Source organism: Notolepis coatsorum (assembly GCF_963971535.1).
Source record: "Notolepis coatsorum genome assembly, chromosome: 9".
Classification (NCBI taxonomy): Eukaryota; Metazoa; Chordata; class Actinopteri; order Aulopiformes; family Paralepididae; genus Notolepis; species Notolepis coatsorum.
In genome coordinates this window covers 115,970,364-115,995,728 of record NC_140173.1, presented here as the reverse complement: position 1 = coordinate 115,995,728, position 25,365 = coordinate 115,970,364, and the positions used below count along the sequence as shown (strand labels likewise).

The 25,365-nt window shown below is 48.6% G+C and overlaps 1 protein-coding gene across 1 annotated transcript in view; it reads left to right on the top strand.

Moving 5' to 3' along the window:
* plcb1 (phospholipase C beta 1) overlaps positions 1-25,365 on the top strand; it is a gene marked incomplete at both ends in the record, with an annotated part of 206,256 nt that overhangs the window by 27,094 nt on the left and 153,797 nt on the right. Inside the window, one exon of the mRNA XM_084321967.1 lies at positions 16,075-16,143. Coding sequence (XP_084178093.1) covers positions 16,075-16,143 — 69 coding nt within the window. The remainder of the gene's footprint in view (positions 1-16,074; positions 16,144-25,365) is intronic.

Sequence of the window (25,365 nt, the reverse complement as noted above, 5' to 3'; positions counted from 1 at the left end):
AACGTCGAGAGGATTTTGGAGAAGCTGCCACCCGCAAGACAAGAGCGTTTTAGGCGGCAGAGAGACTACCGGGATCCCAACGGCCCCGAACCATCCCTCCTTGATCTAGCCGACTTCCTGGCGAGAGAAGTCAGCAGCTTACGACTGGATACGTTCGGGCGGAGCACGCCAAGCTCCAGAGAGGGACCCAGGAGAATAAATGATGGAAGAAGATCGGTGACTGTCATGCACCAATCAGAGTCAGTACCGAGCAGTAAGAGCCACAGTACCCCCTCGAGAAAAGAGAAGTGGAAGATAGTGTGTCCCTACTGTGAGAAAGAACACTGGCTGTCACAATGTGACCTATTCACAAAGATGAATGCAGAAGAAGTGAGTCAATGGATAAAGTCCAACAGGCGCTGTTACCGATGTGCGCGACCACACATGGCAGCCGAATGCCGCCTAAAGAAAAGGTGCAGTCGGTGCGACGGAGCCCATCTAGATATACTACACGAGAGTAACAGAAGACGGCCTCCACCTGCACCATCGAGCGGCACCAAGGCAAGTGTCATGTACATTGACCCCGCCAGCAGCAGCGGCGCCCAAGTGCTCTTAAAGGTAGTCCGTGTGACATTGAGCTACCAAGATAAAGTCATGGACACTTACGCCATCCTTGATGACGGGTCAGAGAAGACCCTTCTGCTCGCGTCCGCTGCGGCCCAGCTGGGACTGCGGGGGAGCAAGAACGAAATGACGATTCGGACAATAAGAAGAGATTTAAAGACGATAAAGGGCGAGAATGTCTCCTTCACTATCGCAGCAAACGGGCAGCCAGAGCGACGGTATAAGATTACAAATGCTTTCACCAGCCAAGAAATAGGACTATCGCAGTACACCTACCCTATCGCCAAGTTGATGGATAAATATGTGCACCTGCGACAACTACCTATCCCGCTCATAGACGGCGCTACCCCGACCCTGCTGATAGGCTCCGACCATGCTGAACTCATAGTCCCGATTGACCGGGTCCATACAGGACCCCGAGGCTGTCCTGCAGCAGTCGAGACCCGCCTAGGGTGGACCCTACAAGGCCCCCTCGCTAAATCTCTCAACCGAACAGCAGCCACTAGCTGCTTCCACTCCAGAACGACAGAAGAAGACACCACTCTCCTGCAGCATGTCGAGAGGCTATGGACACTAGAGACAATGCCCTTTAAGAACGAAAAGAAAGATATTCGTTCTAAAGAAGACATTTACGCCATCAACCTACTCGAGCAGGGGACAAAGAGAGTCACAGTCGGCGGAGTGATGAGATACGCAACTCCACTCCTGAGGCGAGAGGGAATGCCCACCTTTCACGCAAAGAAAGACGCCACGGAGCGCTATCTATTGAACACGGAGCGGCGCCTAGCCAAAGACCCCGCTCAAGAGAGTGTGTACCGCGCTGAGATTGAGAAGCTAATCACAGCGGGACACGTAACAAAGATTGACATTAAAGAGGCCGATCAGACGACCGAATCATGGTACGTGCCGCATCACAAGGTCCATCACAACGGCAAGGATCGCATTGTGTTTAACTGCAGCTACCAGATCGGATCCCAAAATCTGAATAAAGAGCTCTTGCCCGGCCCCACACTCGGCCCCTCCCTACTAGGCATGCTACTGCGCTTCCGCCAGGACAAGGTGGCTATCAGCGGGGATATCAAAGGGATGTTCTTGCAGGTGAGACTAGTAGAGGAGGACAAGCCCCTGCTGCGGTTCCTATGGAGAGAGAGGATCGGAGATGAGAACCCAGCCATCTACCAGTGGGAAGTACTCCCCTTCGGAACCACATGCAGCCCGTGCTGTGCTACATTTGCACTACAGAAACACGTCGCAGAGGACCCAACAGCAGATGAAGAGGTCCAACACAGTGTGAAGAACAGTTTCTACGTGGACAACTGTTTACAAAGCGTTTCGACTCAAGAAGAAGCCGAGGCTCTCCTAATCAAGCTACGCGCCTCCCTGATCAAAGGCGGCTTTGATCTCAGGCAGTGGGCCAGCAGTGACCCGCACGTATTGCGCAGCCTCTCCCCCGCGGACAAGGCTGCCAGCAGCGAGACCTGGATGGCGACCATCCCAGGAGAAGCCCAAGAAATGACACTAGGACTAGTCTGGCGCTTCAAAACAGACTCGCTCCACTATAGACACAAACCCTTGGCTCCAGAGCAGGGAAGGTCGACGGCGATACCGACCACCAGACGGAGTGTGTACAGAACACTCGCCAGACAATATGACCCGTTGGGATGTATTCTACCTTACACCACCAGGGCAAAGATGATTGTACGAGCACTATGGGACAAGGACCAGGGCTGGGACGACCCAATACCCGCACACCTTGCCTCAACATGGAGAGAGTGGGAGACGGAACTCCGCTCACTCCCAGGCGTCAATATACGCCGCAGCTACTTCCCATCCACAGTGAGGCCAGAGACATGCGAGATTGACCTACACGTCTTCAGCGACGCCTCCGAAGTAGCCTATGGATCGGTGGCCTACTTGCGTGCCCAAGAGAAGGGAGGAAAGATACACACTGCTTTCATCCTGGCCCGCTCAAGAATAGCCCCACGTAAGCAACAATCTATCCCACGTCTAGAGCTCTGCGCAGCCCTAGCAGGAGCGCATCTAGCCACGTTAATCCAACGTGAACTCACCATTCCGGTGCACAGAACAATCTTGTGGTCAGATTCCACGACAGTACTCACATGGATCAAGTCTGATTCATGCAGATACAAAGTCTTCGTGGGAGTCAGAGTCACCGAGATTCAAGAGTTAACAGAAGCAGCGAGCTGGCGGTATGTGGACACCAAACACAACCCAGCTGACGTCATCACCCGGGGAATGTCTCTGGATGACCTCACCCGTCGCAACATCTACAGTGACGGACCAGAATTCCTCAAGCTCCCGGAAGGAGAGTGGCCTACGCCCACCCCACAGGAAGCAAGTAACGAGGAGGCTGAGAACAAGAAACCTATGTTCTGTGGCCTGAGCACAGTCGCCTCCACAGACCCCAACATAGATGACTGCATTACCCTAGAGAGTGCGCAGCAGAAGACATTCCTGTGGCACCACCCAGAGATTCAGTCCACCACTGACATGTCAGCAGCTGACTACGAAGAAGCAGAACTTCTTCTACTACAACGAGCCCAGAGAGACTCGTTCCCCGATGAGCTAGACTGTCTACAGGGAGGAAACCCCGTCCCATCAGACAGCAGACTGCTCCACCTGGCACCAGAGAGTGACGCCCATAATCTCATCAGAGTGGGTGGTCGCCTGCGGAGAGGCCCCGATCTACCGGATGACATTAAGTACCCGATAGTCTTGAACAGCCGACACAAGGTCACAGAGCTGATCATAAAGAAATACGACGAGGATGTACACCACGCAGGAGCAGACAGAGTCTTCGCGGAGATCAGACGTCGTTATTGGATACTGCAAGGGAGAGAAGCAGTGCGGCGCTTCCAGCGAACCTGTCTAGACTGCCGTAAGTGGCGCGCGCAGCCCAGCATACCACGGATGGCTGACATACCTCCCTGTCGCCTCCGACTCGGCGACAAGCCATTCCACTCCACAGGCATGGACTGCTTTGGCCCGTTGTATATAAAGAGAGGAAGAGGAACCGAGAAGCGGTGGGGTATTGTATTCAAATGCATGACCACCAGAGCGATACATATCGAGCTCCTTCCGACCATGAGCACAGACTCATTCCTTATGGCCTTCCGAAGATTCACATCACGGAAAGGAAAACCGTCTACATTGTTGTCTGATCACGGGACAAACTTCAAAGGCGGAGAAAGAGAGCTGAGAGAGAGCTTCCAAGCTATGGGCCCAGAACTTAAGACCCACCTCGCTCCATCCCAGATTGACTTCCAGTTTAATCCCCCGAACGCACCTCACTTCGGCGGAACCTGGGAACGAGAAGTACGTTCTATAAAGACAGCCCTGTACGCCGTGCTTGGGGCCCAGACTGTGGCGGAAGAAGTCCTAATGACAGTCCTCACGGAGATCGAGGGAGTACTGAACTCAAAGCCCCTCGGTTACGTCTCCAGTGATGTAGCAGATGTCGACCCAGTCACCCCCAACACACTCCTAATGGGGCGGCTGGACCCCGCGCTACCCCAGACAATGTACAGGCCTGAAGAAGCGAACGGCCGAAGAATGTGGAGGTACAGTCAAGTACTAGCTGACAAGTTTTGGAGCAGCTTCCTACTCCACTACCTACCGTCTCTACAGACCCGCCAGAAGTGGGTAAAAGAGAGAGACAATTTGACAGAAGGAACAGTCGTCATGATTATCGACCAGTCACTACCCAGAGCTATGTGGCCGGCTGGCCGCGTAAGCAAAGTGATCACCGGTGCCGATGGCAAGGTCCGAGCAGCTGAAGTACTCGTCCAAGGGCGCACTTACACACGACCCGTGGCGAGGCTAATAGAACTGCCCCGACTCCCAGACACTATCGATGATGACCATGACCCCATGACTTTGTGAGTTGACTGACCCTTACAGCGGACCTTGAGTGGTAGACAGTGCGGTTAATCTGTCTCTGCTTAGCTAATTAGGTGGGACTAATTAGGGGGCGGCTGTTGTGAAGGATCAGATTAAACCGAATATATATGTTTATTTATATATATATATTTAAATAGTATTTGTATATCGTTTGATATCCCTTGTATATTCCTTGTACAATATGCACTGAATATCCCTTTAGTCTACTAAACAGCCCATAATAGTTTCATTCTACCATTGGACGAGAACCTGGCGCCATCAGCCATACCCCTAGGTTCAAGTTCAATCGTGCCGCCCAACATGTCGTGGCAAGCCCCGGTTCCGCGTAGGAATACGTCTGGCGAAATACGAATGGTACTATTTGTTCACAGCGCATATATATATGGCGCAAGTAAAGTAGAACTTTCTTTTAGTCCAGTTCTTTACCCTCCAACAGAGTGACAGACGCGAAGCCTCACCCACGACGCACGTGTGGTGCAGTAAGGCCTACTTGGCCTCAGAATAGGCATTGAGATATCGTGTGGATTAATAGTTGAATAGTCATAGTTTGGCACTATACCGTAGAGTTGGACGTATTCTATTAAGCTAATAATAGTCTATTTATGTATGGTGCATCGTTCGGTTAGAGTTATAAAGTTATCAGTACCCCCATCGTTCCTGACGTTATCTGGACGCTTAACCAGGCTGGGCAGACCACTAGTGGTGCTTGCATCCGAGGAGCTCCGGGCCAGGGCGACTGGACCTGTATATTGGATTACTCTACCCGGACGACGGCGAGCCTTCCACGGCTTGGATTATGCTTTGGGTGCTTTGATTATTCCATGGATAACGGCCAACACTGCGGAGTGTTGGAACTACCCCCCGGAGAGGACTCCAGGTGAGACGGCGCTCTACACCAGTGAGGTCGCCTCACGTCTCTCCGTTGTGGACCGGCAGCTACCGTCCACCAGAGGGTCCGGCTGTATTCGTCTGCGGACCGAGGTTCTGTGGGCACCGTGTTCAAGACTTTGAATTCTCCCAAGAAATCGTCGGCCAGATGGGATACCGCCAGCGGCTTCTCTAACCCCCCCTCCTACTGTCTTACAACCAGCGGGACCCCCCCCCCCCCCTTAGTGTATCCAGCTATAATCATTTAAGTACCATCGCTATAGTTTCCTAAATATCCAGGTTGTATACTTACTCCCTGCGTAACCAGAGATTGGACATTCAATGTTGATTTACCTACGAATACTCATTTGCCATACAAGTGCATATTTCAAATCATAAGTGTAAACAAGTGAACGTTGTATATACCTTTTGCTATATTAAATATTCGATTTGTACATTTGTGTGGACTTCGTTTCATCAGGTGGGAAAGTGTTCATCATATTTATATCATGTACTGGATGGCCAGAAGTTAAAGTACAAGAGGTAGTGGTATTAAATACCATATCTAACAATACAGTCAGGGAATTGTACCCCTCAGTTACAGTGAGTATGTCGTAAAATTAGCGTTGTAATCAATATTAAAGTGAAGTGGTCACGGAGCTCGGAAAAGTCACACAGCCATCTGATCCGAGCGTAAACCGGAAGCCCGGACCGGGTTACCTATCTACGATTCTTCGCAGGACAGCGCCAGTTGGGTACGAGGCCGCTTTGTGATTCTTACCGTGTGTGGCTACAGCAATACCACATGTCGATGTGGATGGAGGGAACGTTGAGAGCGGGGCTCGTGTGACAATTTGCATGCCCGCACCCTCCTTTTGGGTTCTGAAACAGACTCTATTATTGGAGTCTGCGGCAGCGTCAGCCCTGGCCGACGAGATTCAATCTCTGTTGGCAAGGCAGGACATCGTCGTGGTCCCACGGGGGACGCGATAGGTGGTGCTTACTCGCAATATTTCAGCGATGCCGCCCGAATATATTTGGACGTGCACCTGAAACGGGGTATAACGAGGGTTATTCTGTAACCCTAGTCATATAGTCACTTTCCTCGTTACTATGTGACGCTGCCATGGCAACTGCTATTCACCTTCACCTTTAAACACTAGACGTCCACTTTTCTATTCTGACCATTCTGCAGTCCTTATCAGTGTTATGTGCTCAACGACCTTGGCATGCACACACTCTGCTTGTCGTGGAGACAGACTGCCTGCTAACACACTCTCTCTCTCTGACCAAGTTCAAGTTTCAAGTTTCTTTAATAGTTGTCATACAGAAGTACAGAATACTTTTATACAAAATGCTTCTTACTGTTACGCTCCAGAGACTGTGCAAGACAAGATAAGTATGAAATAAAATAACATAGTATAGCATGTAAATTAGAAGTATTAGGTCACAGTGTTCAGTATAGACATATGTACAATGTTCGATGCAGAATAGACGTAACTGAGTTACCATATAATATACAATACTATTGTTGTGAAGGGCCAGATTAAACCGAATATATATATTTATTTATATATATATATTTAATTGTATTTGTATATTCTCTAATATTCCCTGATATCCCTTGTATATTCCTTGTACAATATGCATTGAATATCCATTCTAGCCTACTGAACATCCCATAATAGTCTCCATTCTACTATTGGTCGAGACCTTGGTGCCAGGCTGCCATACCCCTCAGACCCAGTTCAAACGTACCGCTCCACATGTACGAACAAGTCCTAGTTCCGCGTAGGAATCTGGCTACCGCACCACTAATGGGACTATTTGTTCATAGTGCGTATATATACTGCGCTACTAAAGTAGGACTTTCTTTTCAGTCCAGTTTCTTACCCTCCAATAGAGTCACAGACGTAAAGCCTCCCCGCGACGCCACGTGTGGGAGTAAGGCCAAGTTCGCCTACCATCGGTATTGAGACATCGTGTATATTAATATTTGAATAGTCATATTTGGCACTATATCGTCGAGTTGGACGTAGTCTATTAAGCTAATAATAGTCTGTTAATATATAGTGCTTCGTGCGGTGAGAATACTACCGTAGTCAGTACCCCATCGTTTCGGGCAGAGAACTGGCTGCTTACCCAGGGTGGTTGACCCCATGTGAAGCTGCACCCGAGGAGCCCCAGAGCCAACGAGCGAGTGGACCTGTATACCGGATTATTCTACCGACGATAGCCCGCCTTCCCAGGCACGGATTATGCTTTGTATACTTTGATTATTCCATGGATAAAGACCCCCGACACTGCCGTGTGTTGGAACCCCCCCCCTGGAGAGGACGCAAGGTGAGGAGACGCTCTGCAAGACGAGGTCGCTTCACGTCTCTCCCCCGTGGACCGGAGAGAGCCGGCCCACAAAGAGTCCACCTGCTTTCATCTGTGGTCCAAGGATCGCCGGCGCATTGAACGGCACTACAGTGGGTTCACCTGGGATACCCTTGGCCGGACGAGGCAGCCGGATTCTACCCCCCCCCCCCTCCTACTCCTGTCGGCTTACAAGCGACCGGATTAACCCCCTCTAGTGTATCTAGTATATAATCATTAAAGTATCATTGCTGTTATTCCTTAACTATTCCAGGTTGTATATTTACCACCTGCGCCTTCAGAGATTGGACATTCTCTATTGATATACCGACGAATACTCTTTGCCATAAAAGTGCATACTATTTCAATTCATAAATGTAATTAAGTGATTAAGGGCTTGTTCTACACACCATCGCTGTGTAGAAATAAAGACCTGTTTCGACTTCGTACATTTGTGTTGGATCCGTTTCATCTACGTGAGAGTGTTTATGATAATATATTTATGCCGTGTACTGGGTGGCCGAATATTAAGTACAAAGGTAGTGGTAGTAAGTATCATATCTAGTAATACAGTCAGGGAATTGTACCCCTCAGTTACAATTGGTCCTTCGAGCCGGATGGTAATTAGTGTAATATTAATATAGTGTTATTAATATTGAAATGGCCTATGATGAACACTCCACGAAACGATCCTCCTAACCAACGCCCGCAGCGCGAACGACGGCTCCCTCAGTACTTAGAGGCTTACGCTGTCAGTCAACAACCTAGTCTTCTACTAACAGTAAACGCGGTAAAACTAGAAAGTAAAAGACGCAAATGTCTAACCCCAACGCCCAGACTACCCCGACCATAGAGGCCCCTACGGGCTCTAATGTAACTGACCAAGTTCACGGTGGGGACCAGTGGGAACCAGACATGACTTCACACCCCGCCAGTACTGAAGAAGTAGTCCCCGATGAGTCCCGGGAGGAATACAACGCTACCGAGAGAGAACTCGGCACGGAAGAAGACGGGGAGAGCACCGTGGAGATAGAGCTCCAAGGCTCCGCAAGGAGTACCCCGAGGGAAGGCCCCCCTATACAACCGCCTTCTCCCAGCGAGGCAGAGAGGACCCTACAGCAGGCCTTCCTCATCAGCCTGAACGCCGCTGCTGAACGCGACCGACTGCAGATCCAGCAGCGAAGCGAACACGAGCAGATACGTCTAGAAATAAGACGCATTCAGATGGAAGAGAATGTGGCCCGAGAACGAGCCGGTGCTCAACGGGACGCAGCGCGCGACAGACAGCAGTCGCAACTAATAGAACAGCTGATCAGACGGACAACACCCTCTCCCTCCGCCAGAGGCTCCAGGAACTCGTCTAGACACACCTCCAGGGCGGCATCCCCTAGCCGAGTAAACAACCCTGAACTTGACCAACAGACGAGGTCTATACCCCCCACAGACCACCTCCCCCCACCGGTCCAAGCGAGACCTAGCAACCGGGAAGGAGCAGCATATCCTGTGGAGAGGCTAAACCAGAGACTACAAGCACTGGATGACCTAACTGAAGACGAAGAGGAAGAGGAGGAGAACCACGCCCGAAGACAGCACAGTACTCTACCGGACCAGGAGGCCCGGTACAGCCCAGGCTATACTCCCGCGGAGCTGCGCTACAGACCCCCGACTCTATACCCGGGTGAGCACGACGCACGACCCGCACCGAGGAACAGCACCTGGACAAGCGGGCCATGGTACACTGCCGGTACCAGCCCATACCAAGGAGCGGGAGGAGACTCGCCTAGGAGGCCTCTCCCCCAACGCTCGCCGATGTATCCACAGTCAGCGTCATACATTGGCACGCCTATGGTACCCGACTTCACCCAAGAGAACCGGGCCCAGTATACAGAACTCCGCATGTGTCTGGAGACCATGTTGGTGGATGTATTGGATGAACGCCACAAATACGCCATCCTACTGAAGCACTTAAAGGTACCCCGCGCACATAATATAGCGCTCGCCTACGCGACTTCCACCACCCCATACACAGCAGCGCTGGTAGCATTGGACCAGAGGTATGGGCGCATATGGGATTACGTGATCCAGGAGATCCGACACATCGACCGCTTACCCCCAGCAATAGACAATCGAGCACTGGACGACCTGTCCATCAGAGTGCAGTCCCTGGTAGGGATGTTGGGAGCGCAAAGAGAGAAGGGGAGGCATGAACTTTACGCCAACTCAAATGTGGAAAGGATCCTGGAGAAGCTGCCGCCCGCTCGTCAGGAGCGCTTTAGGCGGCAGAGGGACCACAGAGACCCGAATGGCCCCGAACCGAACCTCCTCGATCTAGCAGACTTCCTGGCGAGAGAAGTCAGCAGCCTACGGCTAGATACATTCGGACGGAGCACCCCTGGCTCCAGAGAAGGAACCAGACGACTAAATGATGGAAGAAGATCGGTGACTGTGATGCACCAATCGGAGTCAGTACCGAGCAGCAGGAGCCACAGTACCCCCTCCAGAACGGAGAAGTGGAAGATAGTGTGCCCCTACTGTGAGAAAGAACACTGGCTAGCGCAATGTGACTCCTTCCCCTAGCTGAACGCGGAGGAAGCAGGTCAATGGATAAAGTCCAACAAGCGCTGTTTTCGCTGTGCGCGCTCACACATGGCAGCCGAATGCCGCTTAAAGAAAAGGTGCACCAAGTGCGATGGAGCCCATCTGGACATACTTCACGACAGTAACAGACGGCGCCCTTCACCTGCACCATCCAGCCGCAAAGCGAGCGTCATGTACATCGATCCCGCCAGCAGCAGTGGAGCCCGAGTACTCCTAAAAGTAGTGCGTGTGACACTAAGCTACCAGAATAAAGTCCTGGACACTTACGCCGTCCTCGATGACGGGTCAGAGAAGACCCTGCTGCTCGCCTCCGCTGCGGCCCAGCTGGGGCTGCGGGGAAGCGAAACCCAAATGACAATTCGGACAATAAGACGAGATTTGAAGACGATAAAGGGCGAGAATGTCTCATTCTCTATCGCAGCAAGCGGCCAGCCTGAGCGACGGTACCAGATTGCAGACGCTTTCACCAGCCAAGAAATAGGACTGTCGCGGTACACATACCCCGTCGCCAAGCTGATGGAGAAGTATGCACATCTGCGCAAGTTACCGATCCCGCTCATAGACAATGCTATGCCGACCCTGTTGATAGGCTCCGACCATGCAGACCTCATTGTCCCGATAGACCGGGTTCATACCGGACCCCGAGGCTGTCCTGCAGCAGTCGAGACCCGTTTGGGATGGACTCTCCAAGGCCCGCTCGCCAAATCTCTCAACCGAAGTACAGCCACTAGATGTCTCCACTCCCGAGTCACAGAGGGAGAAACCGCACTCCTGCAACACGTAGAGCGGCTATGGACCTTGGAACAAATGCCCTTTAAGAACGGAAAGAAAGACATTCGCTCTAAAGATGACATTTACGCAATTCACCTCCTCGAGACAGGGACCAAGAGAGTCCCGGTCAACGGCGTGTTGAGATACGCCACGCCACTCCTGCGGCGAGAAGGAATGCCTACTTTCCACGCCAAGACAGACGCCACAGAACGGTACCTGCTGAACACGGAGCGGCGCTTAGCCAAGAACCCCGCCCAAGAGAGTGTATACCGCGCTGAGATTGAGAAGCTCATCACAGCGGGACACGTCACAAAGATGGACATTAAAGAGGCTGACCAGACCACTGAATCGTGGTACGTGCCCCACCACAAGGTCCATCACAACGGTAAAGACCGCATAGTATTTAACTGCAGCTACCAGATCGGATCCCAAAATCTAAATAAAGAGTTACTGCCCGGTCCCACACTCGGCCCCTCCCTACTCGGCGTTCTACTCCGCTTCCGCCAGGAAAAGGTGGCCATCAGCGGGGACATTAAAGGAATGTTCCTGCAGGTGAGATTAGTAGAGGCGGACAAGCCCCTGTTACGGTTCCTATGGAGAGAGAAGCCAGGAGATGAGCACCCAGCCATCTACCAATGGGAAGTCCTCCCCTTCGGAACGACGTGCAGCCCCTGCTGTGCGACATTTGCACTACAGAAACATGTAGCAGAGGACCCAGCAGCGGACGAAGAGGTCCGACACAGCGTAAAGAACAGCTTCTACGTAGACAACTGTCTACAAAGCCTTTCAACCCAGGAAGAAGCCGAGGCTCTCCTGATTAAACTCCGCGCCTCATTGATCAAAGGCGGCTTTGATCTCAGGCAGTGGGCCAGCAGCGATCCGCAAGTACTGCGCAGCCTCTCCTCCGAGGACAAGGCAGCCAGCAGCGAGACCTGGATGGCTACAATCCCGGGAGAAGCCCAGGAGATGACCCTGGGATTGGTGTGGCGATTCAAAACAGATTCGCTTCACTACAGACACAAGCCCCTGACTACGGAGCAGGGAAGGCCGGCGGCGGCGCCGACCACCAGACGGAGTGTGTACACAACACTCGCCCGACAATATGACCCGCTAGGATGTATTCTACCGTACACCACCAGGGCAAAAATGATTGTACGAGCATTGTGGGACAAGGACCAGGGCTGGGACGACCCCATTCCCGCACACCTTGCATCCACCTGGAGAGAGTGGGAGATGGAGCTCCACTCACTCCCAGGCGTTAATATGCGCCGAAGCTACTTCCCACCCACGGTGAGGCCAGAGACATGTAAAATGGACTTACACGTCTTCAGTGACGCCTCAGAGGTCGCATACGGATCAGTAGCCTACTTGCGGGCCCAAGACCAGGGGGGAGAGATCTACACAGCATTTGTCCTCGCCCGCTCGAGAATAGCCCCACGCAAGCAACAATCTATCCCACGTCTAGAGCTCTGCGCAGCCCTAGCCGGAGCGCACCTAGCCACGCTCATCCAACGTGAGCTCACCATACCGGTGTCTAGAACAATCCTGTGGTCAGATTCCACGACGGTACTCGCCTGGATCAAATCGGACTCATGCAAGTACAAAGTCTTCGTGGGAGTCAGAGTCACCGAGATTCAAGACTTAACCGAAGAGTTAACCGGAGAAACAGAGTGGCGCTACGTTGATACAAAACAGAACCCAGCTGACGTCATCACCCGGGGGATGCCCCTGGATGACCTCACCCGTCGCAATGTCTACAGTGACGGCCCCGCATTCCTAAGACTCCCGGAAGGACAGTGGCCCATGCCTATCCCGAGGGAAGCAAGTCCAGAGGAGGTGGAAAATAAGAAGTCTGTGTTCTGTGGATTGAGCACCGTAGCCTCCACCGACCCTAACATAGACGATTGCACGTCCATAGAGAGTGCACAACAAAGAACATTCCTGCGGTACCACCCGGAGTGCAAGTCCCCCGCTGATATGTCAGCAGCTAACTACGAGGAAGCAGAATTGCTTCTACTGCAGCGAGCCCAGAGAGACAATTTGACAGAAGGAACAGTCGTCATGATTATTGATCAATCACTGCCCAGAGCTATGTGGCCGGCCGGCCGCGTAAGCAAAGTGATCACCGGTGCCGACGGCAAGGTCCGAGCAGCTGAAGTGCTCGTCCAGGGTCGCACTTACACCCGTCCCGTGGCGAGGCTCATAGAACTGCCTCGACTCCCAGACACAATCGATGATGACCATGACCCTACAACCCTATGACTTTGTGAAGTTGACTGACCCCTACAGCAAACCCTTATGTGTAAATAGACAACGCGATTAATCTGTCTCTGTTTAACTGATTAGGTCTGGGACCTATTCAGGGGGTGGCTGTTGTGAAGGGCCAGATTAAACCGAATATATATATTTATTTATATATATATATTTAATTGTATTTGTATATTCTCTAATATTCCCTGATATCCCTTGTATATTCCTTGTACAATATGCATTGAATATCCATTCTAGCCTACTGAACATCCCATAATAGTCTCCATTCTACTATTGGTCGAGACCTTGGTGCCAGGCTGCCATACCCCTCAGACCCAGTTCAAACGTACCGCTCCACATGTACGAACAAGTCCTAGTTCCGCGTAGGAATCTGGCTACCGCACCACTAATGGGACTATTTGTTCATAGTGCGTATATATACTGCGCTACTAAAGTAGGACTTTCTTTTCAGTCCAGTTTCTTACCCTCCAATAGAGTCACAGACGTAAAGCCTCCCCGCGACGCCACGTGTGGGAGTAAGGCCAAGTTCGCCTACCATCGGTATTGAGACATCGTGTATATTAATATTTGAATAGTCATATTTGGCACTATATCGTCGAGTTGGACGTAGTCTATTAAGCTAATAATAGTCTGTTAATATATAGTGCTTCGTGCGGTGAGAATACTACCGTAGTCAGTACCCCATCGTTTCGGGCAGAGAACTGGCTGCTTACCCAGGGTGGTTGACCCCATGTGAAGCTGCACCCGAGGAGCCCCAGAGCCAACGAGCGAGTGGACCAGTATACCGGATTATTCTACCGACGACAGCCCGCCTTCCCAGGCACGGATTATGCTTTGTATACTTTGATTATTCCATGGATAAAGACCCCCGACACTTCCGTGTGTTGGAACCCCCCCCCCTGGAGAGGACGCAAGGTGAGGAGACGCTCTGCAAGACGAGGTCGCTTCACGTCTCTCCCCCGTGGACCGGAGAGAGCCGGCCCACAAAGAGTCCACCTGCTTTCATCTGTGGTCCAAGGATCGCCGGCGCATTGAACGGCACTACAGTGGGTTCACCTGGGATACCCTTGGCCGGACGAGGCAGCCGGATTCTACCCCCCCCCCCCCTCCTACTCCTGTCGGCTTACAAGCGACCGGATTAACCCCCTCTAGTGTATCTAGTATATAATCATTAAAGTATCATTGCTGTTATTCCTTAACTATTCCAGGTCGTATATTTACTACCTGCGCCTTCAGAGATTGGACATTCTCTATTGATATACCGACGAATACTCTTTGCCATAAAAGTGCATACTATTTCAATTCATAAATGTAATTAAGTGATTAAGTGCTTGTTCTACACACCATCGCTGTGTAGAAATAAAGACCTGTTTCGACTTCGTACATTTGTGTTGGATCCGTTTCATCTATGTGAGAGTGTTTATGATAATATATTTATGCCGTGTACTGGGTGGCCGAATATTAAGTACAAAGGTAGTGGTAGTAAGTATCATATCTAGTAATACAGTCAGGGAATTGTACCCCTCAGTTACAACTATGCAGTGTACTAATATACAATACTATATAGTGCAAGGCAGAAATGGGATGAGGTGCAATTTAGGTACAATTTACAGTAGGTGTACGAGTTGTAGTGCAAATCCTTTATCAATAAATATAAAGTGTGTTTGTGTGATCTAAAGTGTGGAGAGTGGGTGCTGCAGTGTGTTGTTTGTTTAAGTGAGTGTGTGCGTGTGGGTGTGTGTGCTGTGTGCATTTGGTGCATTTGTGTGCACCACCTCTACCTCTCTGACCTGGCTGCTCTCAGATGGCTATAAGCAGTGCTGTCTTTGACCACAGCTATTTGACCCAGATCACTATAGCAACCGCTCAATTGTTGATATTATCCCCCCTAGTTCTCTCAGTTTCACCCAGCTGATAACGACCCTCTGTCTGCACAGTTTTGGCTGGAGACACACATACGTGATATGATGGTGATGATGATGATGATGATGATGATGATGATGATGATGATATTATCCTCTTAAAACTCATATCTATATAGGTTATAAACCAAATGCAAATCATCGATTTCCTTCACTAGGGAATAGCGGAAGTACGGTCACACCCCTTTCTTAAGTGCATCGGCGAGAGTGGGCATGGCCGGACAGGTGCAGGTGCATTGTAGCTAAATTCTTTCAAGTAGCCCTATGCTAAAGGGGATTTCCCATAGAGCAGAGCGCTCGCTATTTACTTATATAACTAGGGTTATAGGATAACCTTCATTCCCACCACAACCACATTGTGACTACTGCACTGTGACTATTGTATTGTAAATTAATAGTATTTTCTTCATGCTATTTTTCATCATTGCTACAGTATGCTGCTAATTCTGTGTCTTTTAAATCTTTACACAATTGTATTGCTTCTCTTTTGTACTACTTATGCTGCTGCCAGGCTGTAACAGAATAGGGAAGTGACAATGAAGCAATTTTTATTCATAACTAATTGTAAGTCTCCTTTTATCTGAATGTGTCCTTGATTTATATTCTCAGTTTGATTTAGGTATCAATATCAGAACTCACATAACAAGCTACTAGCAAAATCCTACAAACAACTCCATCTGTTTTGTGATGACAGAACAACTCCATCTATCTTGTGATGATTAAAAATTGTGCTTCTCTTCTCTTTCTCTTCTCTGTACAGGAGACAGAGTTGTTGGATTTGACATTTGTTAAAGACGTTCGGACAGGAAGAAGCACCAGAGCATCCAAGGTACACTGACCATTGTGACCTCTGACGCCTCTGTGACCCCTGACCCCTCTGTATCCCCTAAGACCCCTGATGACCCTTAATATTATGATTAATATTAAGATTAAAGATTAAGATTAAAGATTAAGATTAAAGATTAAAGATTAAGATTAAAGATTAATGTTACGACCCCTGTGTGTCTAAGGGTAAAGGGCTGTAACATAACAGTTGGTTGACAGAAAAGATGGACCAGGTTTGTAAACAACAATGATATTTATTGAATAGAGGCAAAGGAAGCACATGTAGCTCAGGGGTGAGCCCAGGCCAAAACAACAAACAAAACACCACTATACTCCAAATAAACACAATCTAATCTATGGTAAAAGAGATTACATTACCTAAACTACTCTTACCTAACCAAAACAGGAGAAAACAATGTCCAAAGGAAATGGCAGCTCACCCCATCTGTGCTTCCTGAGAAAGAGAGAAAAACACATTAATTATACAGAAACAAAAGCAGAATATATACAAAAACAAACTATAACTAACAATGCTCTCTCTGTGGCCATACACACACAAGGAAATTACTACTAAGCACCAAAGGCCAATAAACGAAATGCAATACTGTCAAAGTTACAGGTTTACCAAAAACACAACATGCCTAGCCTCATGCCAGAGAGAGAGAAAGACTGAAGTGAGAAGCCATGTTTTAACAGGTGTGGGGTGATCCATGATTGGGTGGTGTGGATTGAGTGTTGGAGTCTGGAAAGCCATCCACCAATCGGTGCTGTATTGCAATAATGGAAGAATTGACCAATGGTGAAGGGAACAATGGCTGGAGGGAGGAAACAAAATGGAGAACACACACACATGGAGACACACACTGGGGAATATATACATTGGGATGTAACACCCCCATACATAAGACAAAAACATGTTTGACACCTAACACCAACTAAACATGTTTTTTTTTCTAACAACGAGATCACATCCCCGAGATAACATGTACTCCAAAACAAAGAGCTATGAAAAACTAGCAGTTGGTACAACAACCACACTTGACGGCAAGAGAGACTGAGTCGACAGCAACATAAAACGAGTCCACAGCAACATAGACCGAGTAGACAGCAAAATAGAACAAGTCGACAGCAATATACAGTAGAACGAGTCGACAGCAACAGACAACGAGTCGACAGCAACAGAGATTTCAACTACGAGACAGAGCATCCGCCAACACATTATCAGACCCCTTCTTATGCTTTATGCTGAGGTTATAATTTTGCACTATGAGCGCCCAACGCATGAGGCGCTGATTGTGGTTGTACATCCGCGACAGAAAAACCAATGGGTTGTGGTCGGTGTATACTACCACTGGTAATACGCTCGAACCGACATACACCTCAAAATGTTGCAACGCATACAACATAGCCAAAGTCTCCTTTTCAATAGTGGAATAGTTTAGTTGATGTTTGTTAAATTTCCGGGAGAAATAACAAACCGGGTGACTGACACCATCGTGATCTTCCTGTAATAACACCCCTCCAGCTCCCACCCCGCTGGCATCCACCTCCAGCTGGAACGGCAGGGAGAAATCTGGAGCAGAGAGAACAGGGGAACTGCATAAGAGAGCTTTAACACTATCAAATGCATTTTGACAATCAGCTGTCCAAATGAATGGTTTGGACGGGCTACACAGGCTAGTGAGAGAAGTGACGACAGAAGAAAAGTTCCGGCAAAAACCACGGTAATACCCAGCCATCCCAAGGAATCTACGCAATTCCCGCCTAGTAGTAGGCACTGGAAAAGTTGTGATTGCAGATATTTTTGCATCCACCGGATGCACTTGGCCTTGTCCTACCTGCTTACCAAGATAGGTAACCGTAGCCTTGCCGAACTCACACTTGGCAAGGTTAAGGGTCAGGGAGGCTCCAGCTAAGCGGTCAAAGACAGTTTGCAAGGTTGTCATGTGGTCACGCCAGTTGGTCGAATAGACAACCAGGTCATCGAGATAGGCATTACAATTTGGAACACCAGCCAGGACTAGGGTCACCAGTCGCTGGAAAGTGGCCGGGGCATTACGCATTCCAAAAGGCATTACAGTATATTGCAAAAAATTGTCAGGAGTAACAAACGCAGAGATTTCCGAGGCACGGGGGGTCAAAGGGACCTGCCAGTAACCCTTTAACAAATCTAGTTTGCTAACATAGGTGGCAGATCCAAGGTTGTCAATACAATCTTCCATGCGGGGCAGTGGGAAGGAATCAGGCACGGTGACAGCATTTACCTTTCGGAAATCAGTACAAAATCTAGGAGTTCCATCCGATTTGGGAGCTAACAAGCAAGGTGAACTCCAGGGACTGCAACTTGGCTTGGCTAAACCATGTTTTAACAAATAGTCAACCTCCTGTTGCATCATGGCCCTCTTGGTGATGTTAACACGGTATGCATGTTGCTTGATAGGCACAGCATTGTTAACTTTAATATTATGGGCCAATACAGAAGTACAGGAGGGAACATCACCAAACAGAGCCATGTAGGCCTGAATCAAATTTGTGATGTCCTCTCGCTGCTCCTCAGGTGAGTGGGCAGGTTCAATAACAATCTAGCACCCTGATGGGCTGCATTGCGCAACTCCAAGCCATCTACATCCTCACCACTAACGTCAGGAGAGTCCGGAACTATTGGAGTTGAGGCAACAGCAGAGACGGCCAGTCCGGCTGTCTGGTCTGAGGTCTTCACCTGCACACTATCTCTGGAAAAATATGGTTTAAGCATATTGATGTGGCAAACACAAGAGTGACGTTTACGATCAGGGGTGCGAACCACATAGTCTGTATCACTTATCTTCTTGTCTATTGCATACGGTCCGGAAAAACGAGCGGAAAGAGCAGAACCAAGGATAGGTAACAGGACTAGAACCTTATCACCTGGCTGGAAAGATCGAGAAACAGCTTTCTCGTCATAGTGCCGTTTCATAGTTCTCTGGGAAGAAGAGAGCGCTTCTTTTGCGAGAGAGCACGCCTGATGCAGTCGCTCTCGAAACTGGCTAACAAAATCTAGAACATTAGTGGGTGTGCTGGCACCCTTTGACATGAACCGTTCTTTAAGAACTTTCAGAGGCCCTCTAACAGTGTGCCCAAAAACGAGCTCAGCAGGACTGAAACCAAGAGACTCCTGTATGGTCTCTCGCGCAGCAAATAGAACAAGGGGGACACCCTCATCCCAATCTTTCTCTGTGTCTAAGCAATATTTACGCAGCATGGACTTTAAGGTCTGATGCCAACGTTCTAGAGCCCCCTGAGTTTGAGGGTGGTAGGCACTGGACACTATATGTCGGATACCCAGGGACTGTAACACTTGCTCAAATAACCTAGACAGGAAGTTGGTGCCTTGGTCCGTTTGTACTACCTTAGGCAGTCCAAACGTGGAGAAGAACTTCGTCAAAGCCTTAATTATTACAGGCGCTGTAATTCTGCGAAGAGGGATAGCCTCAGGGAAACGGGTGGCGGTACACATTATTGTCAACAAAAACTGATTGCCGGCTTTGGTCCTTGGCAACGGACCAACACAGTCAACTATGACATGTTCAAATGGTTCACCGACCGCTGGTATAGGACAGAGGGGAGCAGGTGGAATTACCTGGTTTGGCTTTCCGGTGATCTGACAAGTACTACAGGTACGACAGTACTGTGCTACATCGGACTTCAAACCGGGCCAAAAGAAATGTTGAAGTATTCTGTTGTATGTTTTAGTGACTCCCAAGTGTCCAGACCAAGGGTGGTCATGGGCCAAGAACAGTACATGCTGACGATAAACTGCAGGGACAACAATCTGATAAACAGTGCTCCAGTCTGGTACCTGATCTGGTAGCCCTATCTCCGATTGTGCATGCTCTGCCAGTCTAGTACCATGGGACCTCCATGTACGCATCAAAACTCCTTCATCCACAAAATAAGAATGCAACTCTCTCCTCTGTTCTGTTTCAAGAGAAGAGAAACATTTTGCAAGAGAAGGGTCAGCCTTCTGGGCAGTAATTAGCATTTCACGAGTAACGGGTAACTTCAATGCGTCGGAACTAGTTACAGTTGTCTGTGGGGGTACCTTACTATGAGTCGGTGGTTTGTCAGCGGTATCAGAAGTTGGAGCCAGCAACTCCTCCCTGACAAAGGCTGAAGCAAAAACAGAGTCAGACAAATTAATTTCATCACCTCTCTTTTTCAATTGAGCCCGAGTGACAACACTTGCAGAAAAAACTTCAGGGAAGTTCTGTGACAAGTCATCAGGCAGAGAATCTGTGTCTGGGTGATCCAACACTTCCAGCACAGCGTTCACCTGTCCTCCAGCTAAATCATTTCCCATGATAAAGGAAATGCCTTTAACTGGCAAGGAAGGTCTCACCCCTATTTTAAAGAAACCAGTGACCAAATCAGATTGTACATGAATACAGTGTAACGGGGCTGGCACGAAACCCATCTCAATACCTTGAACTAGGACACTAGAACCACAGGAAGATTTCTCAGACAGAGGTAGTACATCAGAGAGGATAAAGGATTGTGAGGCTCCAGTATCTCGTAAGATCTGAACTGTACACTGATCTTTTGGATCCCCTGTCAAGGAAACTAAACCCTTGGAAGTAAATGGCCTGAAACAAGGATCGAGAACATCCTGATCATTGTGCATCTGTTGATCGGAATCAGGTGCCATTTTAATCAGACCAACCCCTTTGGGTTGTCTAAAGTTCTGAGAGGACGGTTGCTGCTTACGTTTCAATGTTAAACAGTCAGAAATAACATGACCAGATTTATGACAGTATTAACATGTCCGCTCCTCTTTTGAGCGTGGAGGTGACATTTTTGGTCGGGGGTGTGTGAATTCTGAATGGTTGGGGACAGAAGGTCTCTGAGAGAAATCATGGGGGAGAAACGAGTCACGCCTATCTACAAACACAGTTTTATGGGTTAGCGCAAACTCATCAGCTAATACAGCAGCTTGCTGCAGAGTGGACACTTTCTGCTCACTCAGGTAAATTACAATACGCTCTGGCAAACGATTCTTAAACTCTTCTAATAGAATGAGTTCTCTGAGAGAGTTAAGATCTGAGGCCTTGCTTGCTGCACACCATTTATCAAAGAGAGTTCCCTTCTCTCTAGCAAACTCTACAAAGGTCTGGTTGACAGCTCTCTTGTGACTGCGAAACCTCTGCCTATAAGCTTCGGGCACAAGCTCATATGCACGAAGGATGGCAGCCTTCACAGTATCATACAACAGACTATCTTCTAGGGAAAGTGTTGAACAAACCTCTTGGGCTTTACCAGTCAATTTGCATTGAAGCAACAAAGGCCAGACCTCTCTTGGCCAGCGCAATGAAGCAGCAATACGCTCAAACACATTAAAATAAGTATCAACTTCTGTCTCTCGGAACGGAGGCACCAAAGCAATGTGTTTACTTATATCAAAAGTGTGTGATGAATAAGCTGTGGAGGAGGACATACCCGGGCCTTGTGGAGGAGTCGGTGTAGCATAGTTGGATTCACTCCTTAGGACTTCCAGCTCCAACCTCCGCAGTCTGAGCTCTTTTTCCACTTCATGCTCAAGCTCCAACCTACGAATGTTAACAGCCCTTTCATTTTCTGCCTCAAGCTCCATTCTACGAAGCCGATACTCCGCCTCACGTGCTTGTGCCTTCTCCTGAGCCTCCATCTGGAGACGTGCTATTCTAACCCTGACCTGGGCCCCTTCTCGAGACCCAGTTGACACAGGAGAGGTCAAGTGAAAATGTGGCAATGTGACGTTCACACCTGCCTTTTCAGCACCATCACCATGAGCTTGCTCCTCAGATACAGAAGGCTGTGCTTCAGTAGGTTCACCAGGAGGACTTGCATGTTCATCAGAGACCGCAGGTAAAACAAGCGTCCCCTGCTCCAACAGCTTATCTACCACAAGACACCTGATATCCTGCTTAAGATGCTTTTGTTGAACCGAGAGTTTAAAATGTGTGGCAATCTCCACTAAGTCTGCCTTGCGGCAGCTATCTAGCGCTTCCCAAGTAGGATTGCTCAAGAATTTCCCCAGATCAAAAGTACTAACAGCCATTATCTTTTCTTACACAAATGCCATTTTTACACAAATTAATTAATAACTATACAAGTGTAAACAAACACACAGTTCACCAAATCCATCAACCAACAATTGAACACGGGTTACAAGATCCCGGACGAGCCCCCATTTATGTTACGACCCCTGTGTGTCTAAGGGTAAAGGGCTGTAACATAACAGTTGGTTGACAGAAAAGATGGACCAGGTTTGTAAACAACAATGATATTTATTGAATAGAGGCAAAGGAAGCACATGTAGCTCAGGGGTGAGCCCAGGCCAAAACAACAAACAAAACACCACTATACTCCAAATAAACACAATCTAATCTATGGTAAAAGAGATTACATTACCTAAACTACTCTTACCTAACCAAAACAGGAGAAAACAATGTCCAAAGGAAATGGCAGCTCACCCCATCTGTGCTTCCTGAGAAAGAGAGAAAAACACATTAATTATACAGAAACAAAAGCAGAATATATACAAAAACAAACTATAACTAACAATGCTCTCTCTGTGGCCATACACACACAAGGAAATTACTACTAAGCACCAAAGGCCAATAAACGAAATGCAATACTGTCAAAGTTACAGGTTTACCAAAAACACAACATGCCTAGCCTCATGCCAGAGAGAGAGAAAGACTGAAGTGAGAAGCCATGTTTTAACAGGTGTGGGGTGATCCATGATTGGGTGGTGTGGATTGAGTGTTGGAGTCTGGAAAGCCATCCACCAATCGGTGCTGTATTGCAATAATGGAAGAATTGACCAATGGTGAAGGGAACAATGGCTGGAGGGAGGAAACAAAATGGAGAACACACACACATGGAGACACACACTGGGGAATATATACATTGGGATGTAACAATTAAGATTAAAGATTAAGATTAAAGATTAAACAGGACTTGAAGAAGTCTTTAATCGTAGCACACACTGAAACATAGTCATGCAACAACACACACAGGAGTAGGACCTTTAAGAAAGTGAATATCAGGAAGGCAGCAGGACCGGACGGTATCCCCGGCCGTGTCCTAAAAGTCTGTGCCGACCAATTGGCCCCGGTATTCACTGACATATTTAACCTGTCCTTAGAACAGGCTGTCATCCCCACCTGTCTGAAGAAGTCCACCATTATCCCTTTACCCAAAAAATCCACGCCCGCTTGCCTCAACGACTACCACCCTGTAGCTCGTACCTCCATAGCCATGAAGTGCTTGAGAAGCTTGTGAACGGCTACATCTGTTCCTCCCTCCCCATCAACCTGGACCCCCTGCAATTTGCATACCGCCCCAACAGGTCCACGGAGGACGCCATAGCCCATGTGCTGCAAACAGCAGCATCACACCTGGACAAGAGGCAGGGGAACTATGTGAGAATGCTATTCATCGACTACAGCTCAGCATTCAATACCATAGTCCCCTCCAAACTCATAGCCAAGCTCAGGGACCTCTGCCAGTGGGTCTTGGACTTCCTGACGGGCAGACCCCAGGTGGTGAGAGCAGGCAACTGCACCTCCTCATCCATCACCCTCAACATAGGGGCCCCCCAGGGCTGTGTTCTGAGCCCCCTCCTCTACTTGCTGTACACACACGACTGTGTGGCACACCAGAACAACAACACAATCATCAAATTTGCTGACAGTGGTGGGCCTGATCTCTGCAAACGATGAGAGGGCCTACCTGGAAGAGGTAGAGGTTCTGGCGGGATGGTGTCAGGAGAACAGCCTCTCCCTGAACGTCAGCTAAACAAAAGAGATGATTGTGGACTTTAGGAGGTCGGGGGTCAGGGACTACAGCCCCCTCAGCATCGATGGGGCACCGGTCGAGAGAGTGAACAGTTTTAAGTACCTCGGAGTCCACATATCCGAGGACTTGACATGGACCACACACATTGACAGTGTAGTCAAGAAGGCACGACAACGCCTCTACTTCCTTAGGCGACTAAGGAAGTTCAACCTGAGTCAGAAGATCCTTAAGAACTTCTACTCATGCACAATAGAGAGCATCCTGACTGGCAATATCACCTCCTGGTTTGGGAATAGCACCGCACAAGACCGTAGAAGACTACAGAGAGTGGCCCGTTCAGCCGAACGCACAATTGGAGGTGGGCTTCCCACTCTCCAAGACATTTACAACAAGCATTGCAGGAGTAAGGCTAAGAGAATAATCAAAGACTCTAGTCACCCAAACAACTGCCTCTTTGAACTGCTGCGGTCAGGCAAGCGATACCGGAGTCTCATGGCAAGCACAGAGAGACTCAGAAGGAGCTTCTATCCCCAGGCCATCAGGATGCTCAACGACAATAACACTATGTAACAAACCATCAAATACACTCACAGCACACACATCCACACGTACACACTCACTTTAAATAAACAACTCACTGTAGCACCCACTTTACCCACTTTAGACAATTTAACACACTTTATATTTATTGGTAAAGAGATTTGCACTACAACTCATACCTCATTGCACCTTACCCTAAGTTGTACCTCATCCCATTTCTGCATTGTACTGTATATTGTATTGTAACTCAGTTACTTTTTCTCTACTCTGGATTGTATATTGTATATTGTTTGTTTTATGTTAGGACTACGGGTGGAAATTAGCCCTGTGCTATTCCCGGCATATTTACGTCCTTATCATGCTGTGATGTTATGCATACACTCATGTAAATGATGTTCATTAATTTGCATTGTCCTTAATAAACAAATCTTAATATATGTATATTGAACACTTTTGTTTTGTTTACACTTGTCTACGTACTTGACTTTCTATTTTATACTTATTTTATACTTATACTTATATTTTTATCTAGCACACTCTCAGGGGAAAAACAGAAAGAAGCATTTCATATAAAAGTATTCTGTATTTTTGTATGACAACTAATAAAGAAACTTGAAACTTGAACATGTGATGGGCAACACATATGAACACATACATGCATTTATTTATTTATTTTGGGTCACAGATCAAATGTATTCTCTGTGCTTGAGCGCAGACATCCAGGAGCAGACACAGGTTCCAGCGTGGGGCCACACTCAGGGCATGTTTTTCCATTGGGTTTATCTCTTTTTCTTCTACCCTTGCAAGCATGGGGAGAACATGCAAACTCCACACAGAAAGGCGCAGGAGATACCCCACCTGGGTACCT